The sequence below is a fragment of the Labrus mixtus genome, chromosome 7 (assembly GCF_963584025.1).
Source record: "Labrus mixtus chromosome 7, fLabMix1.1, whole genome shotgun sequence".
NCBI lineage: Eukaryota > Metazoa > Chordata > Actinopteri > Labriformes > Labridae > Labrus > Labrus mixtus.
This window is the reverse complement of record NC_083618.1, coordinates 1,891,077-1,902,056: the sequence shown is the minus strand read 5'-3', so window position 1 is coordinate 1,902,056 and position 10,980 is coordinate 1,891,077. Positions and strand designations below refer to the sequence as shown.

At 37.8% G+C, this 10,980-nt stretch overlaps 1 protein-coding gene across 1 annotated transcript; it reads left to right on the top strand.

The window, feature by feature from the left end:
* Positions 1-339: 339 nt before the first annotated feature.
* Positions 340-9,986, top strand: vamp3 (vesicle-associated membrane protein 3 (cellubrevin)). Its single transcript, XM_061042022.1, has 5 exons — positions 340-464; positions 5,781-5,859; positions 7,227-7,385; positions 7,757-7,808; positions 8,107-9,986. Coding segments are annotated over exons 1-5 (309 nt in total). The 5' UTR covers positions 340-462; the 3' UTR covers positions 8,124-9,986.
* Positions 9,987-10,980: the final 994 nt, after the last annotated feature.

Genomic DNA, 10,980 nt, shown 5'->3' with positions numbered 1-10,980 from the left:
AGTAGGCTAATAAAGACGAGTTTATTTTAATCTTACAACAAAACGTAACTCAAAAAGTGAGCATATATATGGTTTGAATTGTAATCGGGAAATCTGATAGCAGAGGGACACCTTTTACAGTTTGACATGATAAATTAGTCATAATATCAGGGGATAGGCCTACATATGCTTTAAAATTAGGGTATTATAGATAAACGTAAACCAAAAGTTATTATCTGAACTAACTTATCTTTAATCAATCACTTTTACAATGTATCATAGCAAATAGAGGAAAAATCCCGCTTTCTTTGTTTGATTTAGTAAGTGACTTATATGACTTTTACAATCTCACTTTTCCTATTTCTGATAGTTCTTGAACGCAGCATAACAACGACGACTGTTACGGCTTGACACTTCACTGTTAGCTTACAGGCTACAAGACTCACCCAGCGTCATTATCCTTCACAGAAATTTAATTTCAAAATGTAAGTTGTCTATTTAACAATCGTTTAACTTGTCAGATGTTACTATCAAACTTGTAATTGCATTGCATACCACTTTAACGGGTGTTTTGGTGAAACAGGATCACAGAATAAAGCTACGCCCAAAGTTTGGTGGTAGCATGCAACAAGTGCTAGGACAGAAGTTTTCCAGATTCGGCTAAGCTAGCTGTTGCGGCGGTAGCTAGGACTTGTTTACTTTAACTAACATAAATAAACGATCAGCATTCAACAAGCTGTTCAATTAAATGACAGCTAAATGACACAATGAAGCGACAGTTAATTGCGCAGTTGGATAAATATTGAAGTTCGACAATGAGTGTATGCTAAAAGCTAATATTAGCCTTCCTCTGGATCCGTGTTTTTTGTTTGACTGACTACGTGTATAGTCATTTGAAAGCAACGTGAAACAAGTTCATAGTCTTATTTGGATTTAAATATTATAATAACACATTTTAGTCATGTTACAAAAAATGTAGGGCAAGCCAAATGTCTCTCGTTTCCTCTGTTAACCTCCCCCACCCTGCATCCATTGACCTCCCACCTAACAGAGGAAGTCTGGACGATATGAATTCATTTCATATTGTAGAAGTAGAGTCTGTGTTTAATTTTCTTGGCAGCAATAGAACTAGCATCCCACATTTCCATGTCTATTTTAAAGGGATACTTCACCCATTTGCATTAATCTTTGTATCATTAGAAACCTGGTAGTATTTTTGAATGGTCGTGCATCCCGTCCTCATTTTCCCCTGAGATGGGAAATCTTTATATTTCTGAGTCTGAAAAGGAGCTTCCAGTGATGCAAAATGACGATCTTTGCGTCACTGGAAGCTGTTGCGGTTAGCTGGGTGAAACTTCAATGCTAGTTCCTCATATTTTCAACCACTGAAGCTACAGACCAATCACAGATCAGTGGGTGGGAACTCACTCCCAGAATCCAAACTTAACGTCCGCCATATTGCTTGGAAGCTATGCTAACAGGCTCTATGGAGAAAGCTGATAATGGCGAAAAAATATAAATATAGCGGTGAGACGGCTGCTGCCGACAGGCCGGTCTTGTGTTTTGGCTGCTGCCCGCCGCGACACAAGACCGACGGCGGCTGCCAGCTCAGCCGAGACATAAGGCCTGCCTGTTGGCGGCGGTGAGGACGAGGAGCCGGGGCCGGCTCGAGCTGGGGCGGACTGGTAGTGTCGGTGCTCTCACTGTTTGCCTATGGACACAGACATAGAGTCTGTTTTCTCTCTGAATCACTTGAGGAAATGGTCTCATGTGTTGAAGTAAATATGTCTGTAAATGTTTTCATTACTATATTTCTACTGCTATACTGTATATTTTAGAGAAACTGTAACGATAGAATTTCCCTCTGGGATTAATAAAGTATTTCTGATTCTGAACTAGAGGACCTTAGTGGGAGTGGCCTGCGGTGCTGTGCATTCTGGGATTTGGTGTCTTTCATCCACATGAGCCAAAAAGACACTTTCTGTGATGTATAATACTATTATAATTATACATAAATATATTTTCCGTTTTGCCACGGACACCTCATACTCAAGAATATTAATAAGAAGCTGTAGTCTACCTATACACCATTGATGGTCTTGGTGTTTGTCTTCCTTTGGGGGTTTACGTTGTGGATTTTTTTGTCTTCAGAAAATGAACTATAAGTTAAGTTGCAATCACACATAAGTGCACCTTCCATTGAGTTTACTCTGATGTGTTCTATGTTGTTAACAGCTTTAATGTAGGTGAGCTGTTGTTTCTCACTCCAGACGATGTATGCAATCTTAGAAGGTAGGGATGGAAATCAGCAGTTTCAGCACAGCATGGTATTGTATTGATTCTTTGGACAACAAGAGGATATTTGCCGATATCACAAAATCTGCCAAGAGACGATTTTGATTTGGTTCCATTCAGGGGTCTGTGATCAATTTCAGACGAGATTATGAACCCATTAAACACAATCAGTTACACATAAAGAAAAGACCTCATGTCCCTTTAACTTTAATCTTATATTTGATAAGTAGAGGGGTTGTTTTGACGGACACAGAACAGTCAAATAACGAGAGAGAGAGAGCTACTGTCCTTCTTAGATCACTTTGAGCAGCTTATATGATATATTTAACACGACGCAACATTACGATCGATACATCAGGAGGCACAGCTGACTTCTCCCTCTTTGCTTACCTACAGAGCCTGTATCAAACGCTTACTCACATTACTTCAGCTATGGTAGATAGCGAGGGGAGATTGTTTTTTCACTGTATAGTAGAAGACAATATGATAAAAAAAGAACACCACAAACATGGTCGGTAAATAATGCTGGGCCGCACATCCAGGTGTTATCTAGTATGTCCAAAATAAATCCACAGCTGTTTTTTTCCCTAAGAGAGAAGTCACTATCTTCATTAATCTCAGCTGTTTGCTCGTGTCTGCTTGCTGCTACCTTGTAAAGTTTAGAATGACGTGCAGCTGGGCGAAAACCTTCAAATGGACCAGTGGACAGACAGATGTTTAAACAATCCATCAGTTATGCTAACTTTCCCAGCTCAGTGTAAAGTAACAGCCAGGTTGGAGGATCAACACAAATGAGTTGTTTTCTGACTTCTCTGATCAGATTGTACACATTGATACTTAGCTATAGCATGGATAGTGTAATGTGCTTCCTTTTGCGTTCCTTTAATTTCTTACATTTTTAAACCTTTTGTATCCCAAAGAAGGTTTGGATGTGTTAATTCAGTCTTTATTTTGGAGAGGAGTGAGGAAGACTTGGCGGTAAATATGGAAATGCCTCATCTTCCTCAGCTGTCAGTACCCTCTGATGATTGTGTTTTGGAAACAGATCAGCACTGTCATCTTATTTTGTTTAACTTTTGATGTTATCTTGAAGCCAAGAAGTGCCCTCTTTCTCTAATTTAAGAAAGTGATCAAATAGAGGTGGTCAGGGTTTGCATCTGTCAACAGTGTCCTGGTCAGAAGATCTGTGTAGCTTAAGTTTAGGTGACGATATTGTTTGTCAGCCTCGTGTGAGAGTTGGTGCACAGCAGAACTGGTTTGTAGTCATGAATTCACTGCACACCGCAGGCATCTTTGGTCAAGTTTATTTATATTTCAGCAACAGGGCAAATCAAAGTGATTTAATATGAAACTTGTGTTTGAAATATAACAACACTCTTTAGGACAACATTTTAATTTGTAGCTTTTCTTGTCACAAAGGATGATACAAGTTGTTTTGCAGGAAGGGTTTGTGGGTTTTGTGTTTTCATCTTGGTATGCATGGCTGTGCCAGGAAAAGGAGTCATTCAATAACAGATGCCATGGCTCTCATTCCAGCCTATGTTTATTCTGAATATATGCACTAGACTAAGTTATAATATGTGTGTGTGTGTGTGTGTGTGTATGGCTCAATTTCAGTTATCTCCTTTTAGAGAAGTTCAGATGCTGCAGAGCAATGCTGTCTCATGTCAGAGGGTGGCAGTAGCTAACTTGAATTCACTGCACAAGGCTGCAGGGATAAAGCCTACAAAAGACGACCTTCAGTTAGAATCATGAAGTAAAAAAAATACATGGGGATATTTACTTGTTCTGTTTTTCCTTTTCAAATACTTAGTGGTTCATTGTTTTAAATGACACACAAGTTAACTGAACTCTCTAATGATCCATTCACACTTCTCCAAGGATTATTTTTAAACACACTTCAGCGACCACACTGATAAGAACAGAACAATAAAGTAGGGAGGAGCGATATGGACCAAAAATACATAATATATATATATTTATATGCATCAAAACTGTAAACTGCACAAAAAGTTAGCTCTGAGCTCTGCAATTTGATCAGTAAAATATTTGTAATGGGATACTACAATGTGACAGGTTTGTATATATATTTATATTAAAAAAAAAAAATATATATATATATATATATATATTTATTTGTTCAGCTCAATAATGATAGTCAATACATAGCTCAAGTTTATTCTAATTCAAATCCAATTGGGCCAAATCCCAAATGTCATGCAAGCACTTTTATTAACAGCCAGCTGCACAGTGTCACCATGTTCATGAACAATAAACTGGTGAAATATAAAACGCTCCTTAAATTTAAAAAAAGTGATCATTTCCTGCACAAGAAAAAAAACACAGCTGTGTGTTTTATTGTGCAGGTGGTTTATGAGATTTGCTCACAGAGGGAGGGAGGCGGGGCAGGGTGAAGAGGGACAGACAGCGAGAGAGCAAAAGGCCAACTTGTGGCTCTATGGAAGAAACATATAAGGTTATTTAACACAACATAAACTATATTGATATAAACTATATTTTCTAGTCTTATATCTTTTTTGAAAATATATCAATATATCTCACAAGCTCGATATATTTCCCAGCTCTAATATGAAGTACAAACACTTCAGCCTGCTAAATATGTGAGCAGACGTGTCTAACACAGATGATCCTCATGTCTAGAAAACCTCAAGATGCTTCTTTTTTTTTAATCTATATACAATATTTGACCATCTTTTATATTTGATATCCTGTACCAGTTTATTGGTCAATCATGGAAGTGTTTCCTGTCAAGGGAAGGAGAAATACAAAATGGATTTACTGCCCTTATTTCTGCCTAGCTTTTTCTTGATACAGATTACTGTAGTAATCTATATTTATTGGGGAAAAAGTATCAAATAGCGCCCTGTCAGTATCATTTTGAACCCTGTTTGTTAATGGTTTATTTTATTTTATTTTTAATTAGAGATAAGACAGTGGATAGAGTCAGAAATCAGGGAGAGAGAGAGAGTGGGGAATGACACAAAGAAGCCACAGGTGGGATATGGATCCCGGGCTGTTCGCTTGAAGGAGTACAGCCTTCGTACATGGGGCGCGCGCATTAACCGCTACGCTAGATTAAGCTCAGTTGGTAGAGCAGGTGCCCCATGTACAGAGGCTAGGTTGTAGTCACAGACACGACCCTTTGATGCATGTCTACTCCACTCTCTCTTCCCCACATTTCCTGTCTATCTTCAGCTGTCCTATCCATAAAAGAAAATAAAAAAATTATATTTGCAGCCGTATGCTTTTGAGTGACTGTTTACTTGCTGTTGAATGCAGCACTATCCAATGAGTAGAAATTATGTAGCCCAAATATTATACTCTGTCGGCTGAAATCTTCAAATAGACGTATGACAAGGTGTAATTATTGGAACTTTTTTTAGTAGATTTTTTTTTCAATTGTAATTGCATCTTTATTTTCAAATGGGAATGTTTGTATAAACCTTCCATGAGGCTCATATCCACCTATTGTAACTTTTCAACAGGTCAGCTCCCGGTCCAGAAGGTTCTGGCGCAGCGTCAGGAAACAGGCGCTTGCAGCAGACCCAAGCCCAAGTGGATGAGGTATGATATGTCTCTTTCTGCTTTCTCACAGGTCTGTTTTTAAGCACCACATTTACCTACACTATTTATTTTGATATCATGCTCACTTGAAATATTTCTTCTCTTGAATTCAGAAGCATTTTCTACCAAGTATGCTTTACCCGGGGGGGGGGGCTCAATTATTTTACCTCAACCTCTCTAAATGATTGAACTTCAGCCCTTCCCGTCAGCCACTCACTTCACTTGTTTTTTCTTTCTTCCTTAACGTCTGTCTCAAACAGAGCCTTACGTAACCCTTTGGCAGCGGTGTCATGAGTCACCACACAATCAGTAGATCTTAAGCGCTCTACCTCCCCATGTCAGTTCACATGCTACAGAACACTCAGTGAAAGCTGTCCCTTCCCTTTTGATGATGCATTTCTTTTATTTTTCACCGTGTCAGTGAGGTAATTACAGTAAAATGAGTTCCAAATCTCGTTCCTCCTGTACGCTCATAATCCCCTTTACTGTTCTGCCTCTCGCTTTCTCAGCCCTGTTGCCCCTCCCTTCAGGTTAGCCCCTCCCACGCAGAACTTTAACCTTAGCATGTCACACAAAGCCTCCAATTGGCTGGCAGAGGCTTATATAATCTCTGTCTCTATGGTTATGTAAGAGCATGCATGGGCCTACACACTTCTCTCCACCCTGCTTCTCTGTCTGAGAGGAGGGGCAGTAGTGGGGTTTGTGGATCAGTGGAACATTTGGGTTATTCGCTGATACTTTCTGTACACGTGCCCGATTAATTCAAGACCGACTGTTCATTAAGCAGAGGTGCTCATGTATAACACGTCTTACCTCTAGGTGTTTTGTAACATTGTTAGAGGTTACTCAACACTAGAAGCATGATGTCATTACACACATTAAGATTTTTTTTCTCATAGTCCACTGCACAGCTCCTACATTGCACCTTTTGTACATTTTGTGTTTTTATATTTTATATTTTATATTTTTAAATTCTATTTTATATATTGTAATATCTTCTTTTACTGTATTATTTAAGTTGTTGCTAGTTCTGCTTTATTTCCTTGTTAATTGTTTAGCACCAATACACCAAGTCAAATTCCTTGTATGTGTAAATGTACTTGGCAATAAACCCAGATTCTGATTCTGATCATCCTGTATGTACAGCATATTGGAGCATTTCAATATTTATTTATTTTCTCTGCTCTATTCTCAAACTATGTGAGTAAAGGCAGTGTTTAGTTGATCTTCTTCTTCTTCTTCTGACATCTTTTCTGAATTGAAGATTCATATCCCGTGGACACAAGGGACAGGGATTTCAAAAATAATGACATATTACCAAATATATATTTTTTGTGTGTTGCCTGTGTGTGCGTCTGTCTGAATAGGTGGTGGACATTATGCGTGTTAATGTAGACAAAGTGCTGGAACGTGACCAGAAGCTGTCTGAACTGGATGACAGAGCAGACGCACTGCAGGCCGGAGCCTCCCAGTTTGAGACCAGTGCTGCCAAGCTGAAAAGGAAGTTCTGGTGGAAGAACTGCAAGGTGCCTATCCAAGCAATAAAATGCAGACACTTCTCCCCCACTTTAAAGCCAAATAAATCCAATTTATCTTCACTGAAATCCATGCAAGACATAAAATAAAGAGTACGAATCATGTTCAGTCTCGGAAAACCCGTTATCACATGGCGTTAATATTCATCTAGTTAACACTTGAAGTAAAGCATAATTAAAGATACATTGTATTTGTGCACAACATACATTCTATAATGTACCACTACAACACAGAATGTATATATATATATATATATATACTGTATATCAGTAAAATAAACAGTCTTTAATTTCAATAACTGGAAATGTAATTCCAGTTAATGTATGTGGAATTGAATTGACTTAACCTTTACTTCCTGCAGATGTGGGCCATCCTGATAGCTGTTCTCATCATCATCATTGTCATCATTGTCAGTGAGTATCAAACCTGTGAATGGAGAAGGTTAAACATGATATTGCTGTTGTCTTTTTTTTTGTCACCACAATGATGATGAGCATCGTGTGATTTTTGAATGAGGTACATCTCATAGCCCTTATCCTAAAGTGTGGCCTGCTGCATGTTATTACTTTGTAGGTTTTTCACTTGAATCTTGATTATTGATGTCACACAGTTCCTCTGTATAAAGCTTCTTCGTTACATTTACAGACATTGCTTGGTGAAAAATATTAAGTCAAGTCTTTAATCTTAAAGTTTGGACTTTTTCGTTCACAGTTTGGAATTATTCTTAAGAAAAAGCAACACAAGACAGAGGATTGGTGGAAACAATGAAGAGGAGGAGAGGAGTAATGTGCACAATTATAGTCTCAAAGGACGACGTCAAATGAAAACTGACTACTGAGCTCCACAACATTTTTCCCCTCCTGTAGGAGGTCCTCATTCCTTGTCCTGGTTTGCTCTGTCTGTATGTTTGTGTGTGTGTGTGTGTGTGTTTGAACATGTGCCTGAGTAAAGGATTTTGATGTTACCAGAGTTTTACCCTGTATTACTACACAATACTAGACATCATTATACCTGTAATGTACCTAGTGCCATGCCACCTGCCAAAGACAAAATAAATAAACACACATACACTGACTCAACTTAACCCTTAAAAAAAAAAAAGGTGTGAAATAAGCATACACATACACACTCCAAGTGCAGGACTAGAAGTGAAGAAAATGGCTGTAAACTCCTCAACTTATATTTACCTTATTTGTTTAACAGCAATTGATTTAGTGTGCCAAGCTAAGAAAAGTGTCTTTGCACATATACTGTTTTATTGAATTACAAAATCCCTGCATTTCATTAAAGAGAGACCCCTGTCCAACACATCCACATTTTTACTTTTAAGTGTAGCACCAATATTAAGATCCTTTTTTCCCTTTCTGATCATTAGAAATCTTTGAATCGTTAAAGCTGGCCAAGAAACGATGGGATCTGATGCCCTATTCTATTTATGCAGTTTGTTGAGTGCTCATGAGTTTTCTGTGTAAAACATTCTATTTTTGATTCAATTAAAAAAAATATATATATATTTTCATTGCTCACTGTACAACGAAAGCTAAACACCACACACGTCTGGACTTAAGTTCAGATAAGTGCCTTGTCTGAAGACCAACAGCCTAACTGGAAGGCTAGAATAACAACTAGAACAAAAAAGTGCAACACTGGTTTCAAAGTGGTCAGTTGTCCATCATGTCTCAAGAATGTGCCTGAAATTTTACATTTGTGCAATTTTTAAGAAACAGCAAATGTAGTTTTAGACATAAGCCTTAAAAAGTTTCTCTGATGGAGACAGCCAAAACAACAACACCTTGTTAGCCATTCAAACCTGCCACACAGTGTTGTGCCTTCTGACCTCATGCACTGTCCAAACAAAGAATGTGCTGCTTGATGATTCTGCTGAGCTTATTAACCTTCAATAAAACCTCTTCATTCGCACAGGCATCAATGCTAAGTACTTCTCATGTAATATTTTAGTTTATTATTCCTTTAACAATGGCTTATTTTTGCAGACTATTATATGTAGAGCTAACATTATTGAGAGTGTATTGTATTTCCTTGTGAAGGTGCTTATGAGCATCATGTGTTTGGGTTGCAGCAAAAAATTGTGTGAAGCAATGACAGTCTGCTAATGCCATACCCTCACTGGATGATTGTTTTTCCTTCTGTTGCTTTCATGCTTTTAAAATAAATGTATTTTAATGAGAGAAAAATGGGATTTCTTTGCAAGTTAACTGCATTGAATTATTCAATTCATGTTGATTTTTTTTGTAGTCTTTATGGCATTTGCAGCTCTCCACAGGTTACCCATTATATAGTAATTGTATGTAACACTAACTTAGGTATGGAGTCTCTTTAGAATACAGCCAAACTTCAGCCATTGAGGAGATTGTGTAATATTTTCATAGCGAACAGAAAATGACTTCTCCGGCCAGGCTTTAATCAAACATGTATGGAATTGTCATCATCCTTGCCTACAAAAGAAATTTGAGACTTATTACTTCCATGCCTTGCTGATGTAAACCTTCTGGGAATGCATCTGGAAATAAGCGCAATTCTACTCTTTGTCCCTAAATGCCTTTTGCTTAATAAAACAGATTGAACTTAAATCACAAAGCCTCACGTAAATGTTTTTCTTTTGTTGGTGATCCATGACAGGAAGTATTGGTGTGTCAAAGGTTTCTCCATTCTGTAGTATGTGGGTGACCTTCTGTCTGATAGCTAGACCTGAAAATGATTGTGGTATTTTATTACCAAAAACACGTGTTTACCTGAGTACCTTTCTCCTGTAATGTTCAGACCAATGTTATAAACAGACCCAGTCCAGAATACTTTCCATAAGATGGGGACCCCTGGCCCTGACAATAATACAATTTATATAATAGAATAAATAATACAATTATTTATTTTCCTGCTCTTGCCTTCTTATTGCTGTTCTCTTTTGATTTGCTTTTAGCTCTTTTAGTTTCTTACATCTTTTTAAATCTTTGGTCCTCTTGGACTCAGCTCGTGTTGTTGGGTTCTTGTGTTTCCTGGGTTCTTATGATGGTTCTTGTGATGGTCGGGTTATATATATCTGTTGGGTATCGTGCACTTTGGGTTCTTTTCTGTTAAATTGTATTTAATTAATTTTAGTATTTTACATTTGTTATGTTCTTGCTGTTGTTTATGTTCTTCTGTGTTTGGTTTAGTTTGTTCTTGTTTTTGCTGTTTGTCAAATCACTTTGTAAACCTGTGTTTTTAAAAGGTGCTATAGAAATAAAGTTATTATTATTATTATTATTATTATTTAAGAGGAAAAGGGTTTAGGCAACGTTGCATTCAAAATTAATTTGTAATGTAGGCCTATAGGTTGTTTAGCCTTCTTGAAGTTCTTGCCAACAACTGCCCATTGTTAAAATGTGAAACATCTGAAATTAAGCAGGTGAATACATTTTACAGATGTAAGGGCAACTAAATATTTGTTTCCGTCGTTGATGGGTCTGTGAATGCAGCAGGTTGGTGGAGAGTCGGTGCTTGCTCAGTCTACGTCGTGCTTGTTGTCACCCTGTTGCGTAACATGGTGGTCCACGTGAACCTTCAGCAAGCCGGCGAACAGTCCGT

What these genes read in the sequence shown, in the direction of transcription:
- vamp3 (XM_061042022.1), top strand. An exon ending in CCCAAGCCCAAGTGGATGAG is followed by an intron (nt 5,860 to 7,226) that starts GTATGATATGTC and finishes CTGTCTGAATAG; the next exon opens with GTGGTGGACATTATGCGTGT. An exon ending in TCTGGTGGAAGAACTGCAAG is followed by an intron (nt 7,386 to 7,756) that starts GTGCCTATCCAA and finishes TACTTCCTGCAG; the next exon opens with ATGTGGGCCATCCTGATAGC.